The following is a 13,701-nucleotide window of genomic DNA, read 5'->3' as shown; positions in this document are numbered from 1 at the left end:
CTTTGTATATCGAGATCTCATAAATATATATCTGATTTTGTACATATTTCGAAGTCATTGACACGTCACATATTGAAACAAAAACAATAACACGTGCGACGCATCGATATGTGACGACGGAGCTAGCGTATACATGAGAGAAAGAGAGAGAGAGAAAGAGAGCTGAAAAGCGCGTGTCTCCATGAATGAATCGGTGGTGGGGGATCACGTGTCGCGCGGGGGGAAGGAGGTGAGCGTAGTAAGTGCGCGGCTCACGTGACAGTCGAGCGAAGTGTCGCGGGCGTGCGCGCGATTGCTTCGGCGAGCGTCCGAAAGATGTCGCGGCTTGATCACGCGACGTCGGCTGCTTTCAAACACCTGACGGCGGCGTAGCAGTGCGGCATGGACTGGTGCGGTGGGCGCACACTTCTTTCAAAACAGGTAGCACGCGCTACCGGCTGACACAAACGACGAACTCCCCTCTCGTCCTCTCGTCCTTTCTTGTCCTCGTCAACTGTCGTTCGCGCGCTCGACATGTGACAGTGCGATTACAAGTAACGCGCTCGCGATTCTTCGCCCGATTTGCGATTAAGTTCACATGGAGCACCGACGCCGAACATCGACGTTCGCGTTTCGAAGTCGTCATCGTTTCGAAGTCGTTTCGTCCGGGAGTTCGTGTGCGTCCAGTCGCGAGTTTTTCGAATAAAATACGCGCGCAGTGAATTTGATATATCGAACTTTCGAATCGAAAGAAGATGTGATCGCGACACGGTACGCGGTGACCGCGCTGCGACGACGACCGGTCTCGAGTGTGGAAAGGTGTTGGTTGAAAAATGACGCTTATAGGTTTGACATCGGTGAGGACAGTGTTACTGACGTCGTTGCTGTTGACTTCCGCGGTGCTGGTGGTATTGGCGCGCGCCGAGGATGTCGCGACCTTGGAGGATGACCTGGAATCCCTTTCGACGTCAAACGAGCGGCCACGTCTTGATACAGGTGAGTGAATTTCATTTGGTTTCTTTAATTCGCTCTCGATTGAGTATCATCGAAATTTTATTAAACTCTATTTCAATGAAGAAGTAATATTTTAATTTAATTATGAGATATTGTGAGGTATATATATATATATATATATATATATATATATATATATATATATAATAAAACGTGTGTTGTGAAAACAAAATGCAATCAACTAAGAGTAAGAATTACAATTATAATCTCATTACTGATGTAAAAATGATAAAAAATAAAAAATATATAATTCTTTTCTGCAAATATAATATCACGTTATTTCATTATTGATTTAATGTTTAATTTAATGTTTAATGTATTTAATCATTTTGCATGATTTAAATTTTTAATGTTTTACTCCTTTTATTATATATATATAAGATTGCGTGTGAAGAATGAAAGCAGGAGGAGCTTTTATAATTGATCAATTAATTTTGTGAGCGTTTATATATTCATAATTTTTAATCACTTACATAATAATTTAATGCAACAATATTAGATTTAGTTAAATTTGAAGTGGCTAATAATTAGAACATTAATAAAAAAATTAAATAAAAATTCATTTACGACATTAGATATTAAATTTGTGAAAGAAATAATAAAAGGAGTAAAACATTAAAAATTCAAATCATGCAAAATGATTAAATACATTAAAGATTAAATCAATAATGACATAACATAATATTATATTTGTAGAAAAGAATTATATATTTTTTATTTTTTTTTTATTTTTTATCATTTTTATTTTTTATCATTTTATTTTTATTTTTTATCATTTTTACATCAGTAATGAGATTATAATTGTAATTCTTACTCTTAGTTGATTGTATTTTGTTTTCACAACACACGTTTTATAAAAAAAAATATATATATATATATATATATATATATATATATATATAATAAGAAAGGTAGAGATATAGAAAGGTAGAGAGAGAAAAGAGACATCCAAGACATTTCGTCGTCATTGCATCCTTATCTATCGACTTTTCTCCCTTTCATTCTCGCATGAGGACCGCACTCTCCGGCGATTATTGCAATGACGGTGAATGCCTGAACTTTGTTGCTCCTCTCGGCTTTGCCGATGAAGAACGACCTTTGCACTCGCTTGCTTCTGTGAAAGTACGCTCGCTCATCTTCCATCGCGTCGTAGCAAAATATTCCGTAGAAATTCTCTGTAAATTGCAAAGATTGCAAAATCCATCAAATCTTTTTAAAAGAACGAGTCTATTAATTTTATTTATTTATGAATAATTACATTTACACTAAAAAATATATTTATGATAATTATCAATGCATACATGTAGAGCGCATTTTCACAAAGTATATCAACGATTTGTATATATTAATTTATAAATTTCCACTATTTTTTTATACAGATTTACTGAATGCATTTTTTATTTTTAATCTTATTATGCAAAATAAATATTAATCAACTGATTTCACTCATCGGATACTCTTCAAAAGCTATCTATGATTCGTTGCGTGTTTGTGATGCGTATATAGTGTCGCAATTAAATTCAGTAATAGAATAGGATCGGTTTCCTATAGCGTTTAAGAATGCACGACGCTCATTGTCGAGCCGCATCTGTCGTCCCGATCTCAAATCGATTAATTTGCATGCACTTAGAAAGGCGGAAGCACGTCGCACGCGAGTGTCGACGGCGAAGCTTGATGAATCCTCTCACCCTGAAAGGTCCCGTTTGTGAGTACAAATTATTTGTGCGATCGCGTTTTTCATTGGCAGCTCAACGCGATATAAATTCAACAAATAAATTTTGACATGACCTGCATGTCAAACCTTTTTCCGCGACGATGTTTCGCGTTAAATCATCAGTACTTTAGCACGCTTCGATGCATCATGGTGTTTAAGAAAATATGGGCTTTGCGCATTGAAATTAATGGACTGTGATCCTCTGAAACGACAAATAGCGGTTTAGACATTTTCGCACGTATTACAACTTTTTAGGCGCGATTTATATTGATTAAAGAGAAAGCAACTGATTGTGAGAAAAAGAACGGTTTCTTCATAATTCATTGAATTCAGTGCACAACGAATTAATAATAATCTGATTAATCTCTACGCGATCAAGTTTCACTGATGATGATGAGTTAAGTGTTCATTATTTTAAAATATATGTACATAATGAGATGGAGAATTTTCGCAATAGATCGTTTGAGAAATTTAAAATCGTTTTAAAAAATAATTTTTAAAAAATTCTCCTCATATATAAATATTTTACGTTATTTTTACAAGAATGTTCTTAATAAAGAAAGTAAAAATTTTTTGTATTAAATTATTAGAGTTTATTATTATTATTTTTCGTATTAATTATTTTACAATTATCTAATTATATATTGATCTCCTTATATTTGAATTATTTTGTTAAAAAATTGAAATAACTGAAATAGAGAGAAAATTTGGTATTCTCGAGAGATCGCCGAGAGCGAATAACTTTCCGCGAATCGACAGATCGTTCTTCAACGTGTGACAATGCGTAGTACGGCGAATGCATATGCATGCACTGGAGGGATGCGCGCGGAAAACGTTCCTGGCATCAGGCCGTGTAAAATCCTCTTCCAACCTTGATGCGAACAGTATGTACGTGTCGAGATTGCTACGAAAAGGAGAGACCTCGTGCCAACATGGTCTAAGGATAACTGTTTGCCGGCCGCGGGCATTTATTTAACGACCGCGTAGTTTATACTTTCTTAATGTTATTTACAACTCGTAAGAGGTAATGCCTAATGAATCACGCCATAGTAATTGTATGCAACTCTGATCAATTCATAACACATCCGGTTTATTCGCGAAATTTGACAATTACGTGATTATTCCTTTTTTTGCGCCGTCTTATGGATTCGCATCAATGTCAAAATTCTTTAAAGAGAGAGATACTATCTTATTATTTTGCATTGTACTTTGCTTTATGAATGGCAACATTTTTTTGTTGTAACAAATAAAGAAATGCTACTCCAATGTTTTTGTGAAATGTTTTGCACATCACAAATTCTTGGAGCATTCTCCAATATAAACTACATTGAGATGTTGCTTACGATTTTAAAGTATTATATATCTAGAGTATATATCTGGATATATATCTGGAGTGATGGAAAGATTTTAATTTTATAAATTAATTTATAACTTACATACTTTTATTTAAAAATTCTAATTTTCATTTAATTCCATTAAAAAAGGATGATTAGTTTTATTTAATTAGCATTTAGAAATAATAATCTGACTAGTCTTTATGCGAACGAGTTTCACTGATGATTAGTAAAATATTTATTATTTTGAAATATAATGATGAGGACTATTTTAGCGCAGATCGTTTAATATATTTAAAATTTTTTTGATGAAGACATTTTTTAATGAACAATTTTTTAATTCTATTCATATACATACATATACATACATACATATTTAAATAAACAGTACAATAACAGAATTAAATAAAACTAATTATTTTTTAAAAACGATAATTAGTAGAGGTAAAGGTCGAGATTTTTAAATAAAAGTATGAAGTTAATTTATAGAATTAATTTAATTATCGTATATATTTCTTACGTATATTTTAGAGTTTCAATTCTAAGAGTAATTGTATTAGAAAATCAATAAAGATAGGTTTTAATTAACAACGCAAAGAATCAAGAGATAATTGTATAAATGCGGGAATTTGATTTATCTCGGATAGAAAGCATTACACTTCGTGTTGCAAGTGCAATGCGTGGTTTTCTTCCGCGGTTTTCGATAACAGGATTTATATTATGAGATACAGTCGATTTGAGCCTTATCAGGACTACCGCTGCGGCATTCACTTGCGTAGCTTGCTAAGATCGCCGCGAAGAATAGGTTGCAATAGGATGCAATTTTCTAAGAAGATTCAGAATACTCGGCGTACACGCAATGTTAGATAACCGTGGGAGATTTAATTAAGATTAAATTGCTCTCTCGGCAGCTGTTCGATCCATCTTATAGCCGCGAAATCATCTACCAATCCATAGTATTTTTATTTACCCTTTGCAATTTCGCAATAAACAGTTCTCGAAAATATCAAAGAGTATTAGTGAAAGCAACTTATTCATAATGCTAATTTATTAAAAGAAAAAAAAAATAAATTTCTACGATAGATTAAAAAAAATTATGGATATATATTTATAAACTTTTAGAAGTAAATTTCGATTAAAAATTAGATTGTAGAGTAAGCAAGACATTTAATATCGAAAGTAATGCAAAAATACATTATAATGTAAAAATATAATTCAAATTTCGTATTAGATTTAATCCGGGATAGAAAAGAGTTGATTTCTTCAAATATATAATTTACCGGTAAACATTTTTTGAACCTAATTTCACCGCAATTTGCAGGAACATTGCAAAATTATATTACGCTCAGAGATATAACGCTTACTTTTCTTCCAAGACCGTGTCAGCGCTGCTTCTTAATTTGCGCAATGTTTACTGCTGACGCTCAGTATTCGCGCAACGTTTTTCAAGGACGTGCGTTTTGAGGAGGAACCGCGACGAAAATTCGCGAGTTGATTTACTCCAAGTGAATCGCCCCGGAGAGATTTAAAGACTGATAATATTCGCGCGCGGTGCAAAATGTACTTGAAATTCTGGCGGCGACGATGTCGATCCCCTCTTTCTCCCTTTTCCCTTGTTCGTTTTTAGAGGAAATTTATGATCTGACCAGAACGCGTTCGGTCACTCCTACCAAGTGCGAAGGGTATAATTTTATAACCGGTCATAATTAGAGATATTAACTTGCTTAGGATCCCTTGCTCGTGCGTTCCACCGCAAGCGTTTTCTCCTCTTTTTAACGTCGCGCGGCTATTTCGCTCCCATTATTATCCCAGAACAATGAATAGTTAAAATCTCTTTACTATCGCGCGAGAGCCGACGAAAAAGTCAGAGCAACGAATGAGCTGTCAGTAGAATTTATGGAAGCAAAAAATTCTTGTGTGTGTTTCCCGTTTTTGTATCTTCTCTTTACTATTTAGCGTGTCGAGATGTATCGTAGAGCGTTTGCGTTGTATTTATTTTACATGAGAATTTCTTCACCACTATAAATGTAGAACAAGCAAACGGAATTTCCAAATTTTTTTGAACGAATTTAATACGCGTAACATTTTGTTGTATAAAACGCAATTTATATTTTAGATTTATTTCAATTAATTTTTGTCGCTATTTTTCATATATTTACAATGATTAATTTTACAATGATTTTTGAATTAATCTTTAATATCGTTATTATATACAATAGTAGATTTAACAGGTTTACTTGTTTTTTTTGTCGTGTAAGAATTTTGCTATACATATCTCATAATCAGTGTAATATCGATAATTTATTCCAAGTCGATTTATGCATTTCTGAGTTAGTTATTACGAAGTAACGCTGAAGAAATGAACCAAATTCCGACGCGAAATACGTGGCAGTCGAGAAAACTGTTGTTTCGATTACGCAAATGGCAAATAATAGCTTTTTATGTTTGTGTATTTTAAGAATATGACTGCTCAAATTTACTTAAACCTGCTATAAAATCTCATGAATGCGAAATGAAATTTTATTCCGCAGTAAAAACTTTCTAGTATGAATTATTATCTATTCATTTTTTACTTCTACAACATTTATATGTAAAAACAAATTGAAGAGATAATTAGCAAGATGTAGACTGTTATAAAAAAAGTCTATGAGACCGACATCGTTCACGATTGTAAATCACGTTACAATTGCGAGATCAAATCGGTTTTGTAATTTTCGTGTAAAGATCTGAGGTTTAATCTTTTCAATGAGTAATTAAGTGAAAGTAAAGAGCTCTCTTTTATTTTAAACGAACCAAATTAGGATTTGAAATCCGTGTTAATTTCCAAATTATAGGAGTCGAAAATCGCCAAGCGCCGATCTCTCGATGATTATCGACGAGCGCAGAAACGATTGTCTCGATCATGCGAATAGCGAATAAGGGCGCATTATCTTTAATCGCCGTAATGACTGGATTTCGACGTTGTCGCAGTCATTAGCTGGAAAAAAGATCGCGACAGAGCGACTTTCGTTTATCAGCGCGTTGTAACACGTCATCTCGCCGCGATAATTATGTCATCTCGCAACTCTTCCGTTTGTTCGCGGCCGCCGCTACCTGGAATCCTTAGACGCGCTATTTCAAACCGGCCTCTAAATTATTACGCTCGTTACACCTTTGCACGCCGTCAAAAATATCAGCGGCATTCCATCGGCGGCACAATGGCGCATAACCGGTGGCGATAAAAAAATGCATTCCCGCATTCGGCATTAAAGGAGTAATAAGGGTACCGACAGGAAGGGAAAAACGCGTACAAATTGCGTGTTCGCCGAGACATCGAACTCTCGAACGGAACTGGATTTGCTCTAGAAAAGAAGGATATTTTTGCATTTTGTTTTTCTTTTTTTCGAGAACTTGTTCTGGAAGCCTGATTAATGCTTCGAGGTGCGAAAATTCTTCGATATGCTTTGTTGATACGCAGTAAAATTTCATTGCAATTTGAATAAATCATATTTATTGACTACTTTTGAGGTCCCAATTAGATTAATTTTAACGCTTTTAGGAAAGAAATCATTTAATTATTAAATAGATTTTCAGAAGCGACAAATAAAAGTGTGTATATATTAACTGGTTTTTAATCAAAGCTTTCATTGAACTCTTTGTGCATACCTCGTTCATATTTTTCCTGTCAATAGTAAAGATCAATATTTTTTTTGATATAATAATATATTAAAAGAATTATATATATATATATATATATATATATATATATATATATATACATCCTTTTTAATATTTTTTTAAAATTTGCATGATTTAATTTATGCGAATAATTTACAAAGAGAAAAAAATAGAGAAAAGTACTTGTTCTAGAGAAGAATGATGGACAGGGGTTATTCATATAATCCTTCAATTATTTTCATTAGAATCATTAGCGATGCTTCTGTATGACGAATGTAATAGGGACGAGCGTACGCACTAATTAAAAAAGAATGCGTGGAGTATAGTGGGATAATTATCGGTTAGCAATCGGCCAAGCAGGTGAATGTAACTCTTTCGCAGTACGTTAGATACTTACAGAGAAGAAAGAGAGAGGGAAAGAGAAATAACGCATATTCTTTCTTTCTATAATTCCAAGCCGGTTCTTTAAAGTAATCCTAGGATTTCGATAAGAATCCGCGAGACTTGTTATGGGAATTAATAGCGAATTGCAATTATGAAATTCATATTATATCAGTCCTATGTTAACGGAGTTATCTTATTGTTTATATTAATTTGCATTAATTTCATTTTTATTTGCATTAATTTCACTTTTATTTAGCGATTATACTTTGTGGTAACAATATTAATTATAAATAATTAGACAAATTATTAATTAACTTTGTAGTTCCACTAATACATTATATATATTTTTTCATACAGAGAAAAATATTATATATTCTGGTATATTGAATTAATATAATTTACTTTCTACATCGGAAAGTAGAGATAATAAGTAATTAGTTTCATATAAACAACACATATATTGTACAATAGCTGCAGTATAACAGATTTCATTCTGAACAAAAATTTTTTTATCAAAAATCGATAAACATAATTCACGAAATGATATTATTTATAGCCTGCAGTATTTAAGGATATCTACAATTAATAATTTTGATAACATTTTTTTAAATTATTACATTTACTTCGGAGTACGATTATGTATAACGACTATACGGTCGTAGAATGCTCTACTCTAAGAGTTTATAGAGACACGATATATTTCGCATATGTGTAACAAACACAACTCGGTGTAGTACGGACAGGTGAAGCAAACGAACGAGCGGTGAATGAACGCGGTGCATTCCCGCTATTTTATATTATAAGAGTTAGCCGCTTCTCTCTCTCTCTCTCTTTCTCTCTCTCTCTCTCTCATTTTGCTATACGGCCTATGTCATTATCCGTCATTACGCCGTTGGACAACGGCGAGAAATAGCTCGGGACGGAGGAGGGATTCACCGTGTAAAATCCTGGCCGATCGCGCTGCGTGGATTCGCGCGATAGTACTTGTAATGCGGTTGGTTTAGGGCTCTCGTCGGGCTTGTAACGTGTTATTTTGTCCGAGATTATCTCGATGCATCGCCCTGCCTTTATCAGCCAGCTGTATGTGCGAGTTTTTAATTATCTTCTTTAAAAAAAGAATAAAATGCCTCTCTATTCGTAAAGGAATTTTAAAATGATTGGAAAATACGAGTACTAAAAATTTAATACTATAATTACAAAAAGTAAGACACTGATTTTTTATATATATTAATATAAATCAATTTATCATTTCAATATTAAAAAATAACAATTGTAGATATTATTCAAATTAAACAAATAATTAATTTTTTAATACAGAGGATTATTTTTTTCTTTTTTTAGAATCTATGTTTTCTATATAAATGTTTATATTTTAAATATCAAACATCCAGTATAAAAATAGATCTCTATGATTTTTTTCTTCTAGTAATTGAAGTATTAAAGTCTCAGTAAGATTCTTGTTTTTCGAATATTTTTCATTATATCTTACTGGATGAGATGATCGTTATATTGGTGATACCTATAATTACATCGATTACATCGAGAGATGAGAGATCCGTTTATATCGTTGATTTTCCGGGTGAAAGCTTTTCCGCAAATTTTTTGCTGTACTAGATAAACCGAAGAACTTGTTGAACCTTTTTTGATCGCAGTCCTGTAGAATCGCGCGAAAGGGAAAGTTCAGAGCGCATCGTATATATGTCATGAAATATTATTCGCAGTTCTTTGCGACACGGAAAATTATCGTTCTTTGTACGTCCACTTGACGGAATACTGATGAAACTGTCAGACGAAATGAATAGCGGATGAGTGATTATTAGTGTGCATTTTTTTCCTATCATGTAATCTGTCAGATATATGATGTGTTATTCCATAATGATGTTATAAATCGCTCGTACTCGAAATTACATGAAACGTTGGTTGTCTACTTTCTAATATTAAATTTAGGTTGATGACTGCATATTGGTACTTCCTTTAGGAAAGAGAAAGCTGTAACCAAAAAATATGATGCACCAGAATTTTTTTGAATTCTTTAATGTTATTTAATTATCAGCAACTCTTAATATTAATATTTATAGAGATGCAGCATTTTATGTATAATTTTTTTCTTATATATTTACGCAAATCCTTTATACTTTGTTTTACATCAATCATTCATCAATCCATCTGTCGTACTTTCGTATTAAAGTACTCGTGTATTCTTCACTGATTTCGATGAAATACTTGATTCATGTTATCTCATAAAAATTATATTATATGGAAATAAGAAAAATAGGACAAATTGTATAGCAAAAAAATTGTTTTAATCATGTTCTTTTGGAATCGGAATATTGATTAGTAATTTTCCGACAAATTATTAACCGATATTACATGCTTTCATAACTGTGTCACGATCTTAAACAGATTTTTAAATAGCACTGCAAAATTTAGTTGAAAAAAATTTTCCGGATCGCGAACTCAAACTTGAAATCAAAATCAGTTCTCATCGAAAGCACTTTTTAATTACTTTCACTCATGGCAAGCCGACAGATACGCGAAATATTTTTCAAAGTTATTTCTTCTTTTGAAAAATCGGAAAATTTACTGACAAAATTAAGAGCTAATAATAAGTTTTTTTCCTAGTAATTTTAAAATTTTCTTCTAGATTAATAACTAGATTAATATGAATTAATGCACTGTTAGAAATGAAGAGAAAATAAAAGATATTTGCGCAGAAGAAATTTGATAAGACGAAAAAATAACGATCTTGGATTTTTTTATCAGCCGCTATTTCGCGATCGGGAAGTCGCTTGCAAATCGCCGATGCGTGCATGTGCGAATTCGAGGGTGGATATCGAGAGCTGGAGAATCAGCGAGCCGATTCGCATGCCGACTATATTACGACCACGCGGACCATCCATCAACCGGATCCATAGCCAGACGAGCAAAAAGCTCGCGGACTCATCTAAACCGATCGCTACGCGCTCTCTCACGGTCTTGTAACGTCCGCTCGTTTCAGATAACGTGCGCTTCTCTTCGCGACCGCATACGTGCATCTCGTCATCTTGCCTTTTTTCGCTACGCATATATGCGTCTTACGCATACACGTGTAGTTGTCTCGATTCCCGATGGATGATGGAAATGTTGTCTTAAATAGAAGGCATGATAAATGTTTGATCACGCGGATATATTTTAATTAGAATGAAAGTAAAATATATATAATTACTTTCTTTCATAAGATTATTATATTGTATTTTATTGCTGTTAAAGATATTTTTTACGATAAGAATCGTCTCACATACATAATAAGGTAATTAAAATAATTAAAATAATTAATTAAAATAATTAAGAAAAATGTACAAGTCATATAATATTTTTGATAATATTATATGAGATATTATTTATTTTATAAACTAGTGATTTCATTAGTAAAAACAAATTCTACGAATTCTATTGCATATGTGTGTGTCTATTGTTATATTTATAAATGCGAAATAATAATTTTAAATAATATTCTTTGATTAAAGAAATATTTATAATAAATTCTATTTTAATTTAAAAAAAAATTTGCTTTTAATGACAATTGATTTTTGTGAAGAAGTGGAAGAGAAATGGTTCCGATTCTTCGATCGATATTACGTTGCACTGTATTTAGCATAACATTGGTGCATCATTTGAAATCTAAATTATTTTGCTTTATATAACTTTGCATCGATTTCTAGAATAAGAAATCGTCAAGGTAGCGAACAAGCTGATCACGGTCGACCATATGCATAGCGTGCAACAACACGAGGCCACCACCCCCATTAAATAACCATTAACGATTCCCCGTTTAATGGACTCTTACATAATTATGCGTTGAACCGCCTACGCGCGCCGTCACGCATTGCCATTCCTTTAAAGAGTCTTCTGCACCATTTCTCTATCTCATTTTCTTCTTTAAGTCAGTCTCTTCGTTTCCTTTCGAAGGACATACAAGAGTGAACACACAAATATATATGTATTTTAAATCTCCTTTCTACGAATTCTCTTAAAAATTAGAACTTACCTTACAAAAATTTTAACAAGATATTATCAAAATATTTTTTGATATCAGAAATTTTCAAATTTTTTCAATTTTTATGTTTTAAATATTTTAGTTAAATATTTTAGTTTTAAATATTATTATTTTTATATTTTATACATAATATAATTCTTATGTGTTAAAATTTTTAGATTGTGAAATTTTGAATTTGATAAAAAACGTTTCAATGTATGATATTGTTTCTATTGTTGTTCTATTATTGTTTCTTCTTGGAAAGTAGTAATTTAGAAAAAATATATAAAGAATCTCTGTAAATGAAAGGAAGCATAAAGAAACTAGATTTGTATTTTTTGTGCCGATATTTATTGCTAAAAATGCAAATTATTGGTATAAATATTAATTCATTGAGACGATCGATCCTTGTCTTATCGTAAAAGTAATTTAGTGTCTTTCTCTCGTATTTGTTTTTAAATTCATGACAACGGAATCTGAATGTCGAATGAAAATCTGAATATCGAAAAATAACATGAATGAACCGAATATCAAAAAATAATATGAATGACTAATATTTATCATGAACTTTACAGCAGAGTGAAAGATCCGAATTTAAAAATTTCGTCATAAAATAAACAATTTACAAATCTCTTAAAAATTTGTACGGTGATTTAAAAAAAATTCTACATAATTTTATTGTATTAATTATATAAATGATACAAAATATATTGTGCAATTATACAAACGTATGCCATATTTTTTTCGGATCTTAATTGCTAGACTTTTTTTAAATGTTTCATAAATTTTAATATTTTTTAATGAAGGCAAGGCAAAACAAGAGTCACTGTACAACTTCAAAAAGGTTAAACTCGCAATATGAGCAATGAGAGTGCAAATCGCGAACGCGGCGCAGTGGACCGGCTTTCGCGATAATGTCGCGGTTGATATTTTAACGGCGTGAACGGCCGATTGTTCCGTCTCTTTTTCTTTCTCTCTCTTTCTCTCTGAACAGAAAGGTTAGCGCACGCTGCTCGCACCGAAGGGGATGTACAAAGCGTTCCTTCGTGCTGAATCTTTCCTGCGCGTATAACCGTAGCCGCAGTTATGCTCGGCGGTATATTGCGTCGGCCGCACAGAATCGTGCACGCTCCGAAACGAGCGATTTTGCGCCTTGCACGAGTGCGTACAATTACCTTTAGCGTGTTACAACACTTCCCCTACGATATGATGCATGCTGTACGAGCGAGATAGAATTGTCCCCCAACGCAAAAAGCCAGCTTTATTCGAGCGGGATGTGGACGCGCGGGGGCATCTAGGATGCAGCTCGGCAGTCGTAAAGCAAGAATTATTAAGCGGTTCTTCGGACAGACGAGTTGCGTGCGGTTAACGTCTCGTGGACTCGGAGGAAACAAAGGACCTCTTCTTGCCGGCCTGTCGGTCGGCGATTGCGTTATGTAGGCGGAAAAATAGGCGCACCTTGAAAACATTGACGTGTCGCAAATGAAGAATCGCTATGAAAGTATAATTAATTACGCTTACTCGTTGCAATAATGTCATCAATCATGGCGAGTTGAAAAAAATTTTCATTTCCTCTCTTCTCTCCATTTCGATTTAAATTACCA

At 33.2% G+C, this 13,701-nt stretch overlaps 1 protein-coding gene across 2 annotated transcripts in view; it reads left to right on the top strand.

Moving 5' to 3' along the window:
* The first annotated feature begins 364 nt into the window (after window positions 1-364).
* The window catches only part of LOC105258398 (serine-rich adhesin for platelets), a 173,798-nt gene continuing 160,461 nt past the window's right edge, over window positions 365-13,701 (top strand). For both annotated transcript variants that reach the window (XM_011269621.3, XM_011269620.3), the window contains exon 1: window positions 365-975. In XM_011269621.3, the coding sequence (XP_011267923.1) occupies window positions 813-975 (163 nt within the window). In that variant the 5' untranslated portion in view covers window positions 365-812. The remainder of the gene's footprint in view (window positions 976-13,701) is intronic.

The sequence above is a fragment of the Camponotus floridanus genome, unplaced genomic scaffold (genome assembly GCF_003227725.1).
Source record: "Camponotus floridanus strain SB8 unplaced genomic scaffold, Cflo_v7.5 scaffold43, whole genome shotgun sequence".
In the NCBI taxonomy this organism is placed as follows: Eukaryota; Metazoa; Arthropoda; class Insecta; order Hymenoptera; family Formicidae; genus Camponotus; species Camponotus floridanus.
Note: the sequence above shows the minus strand (reverse complement) of the source record. Positions and strands in the feature narration are given on the sequence as shown.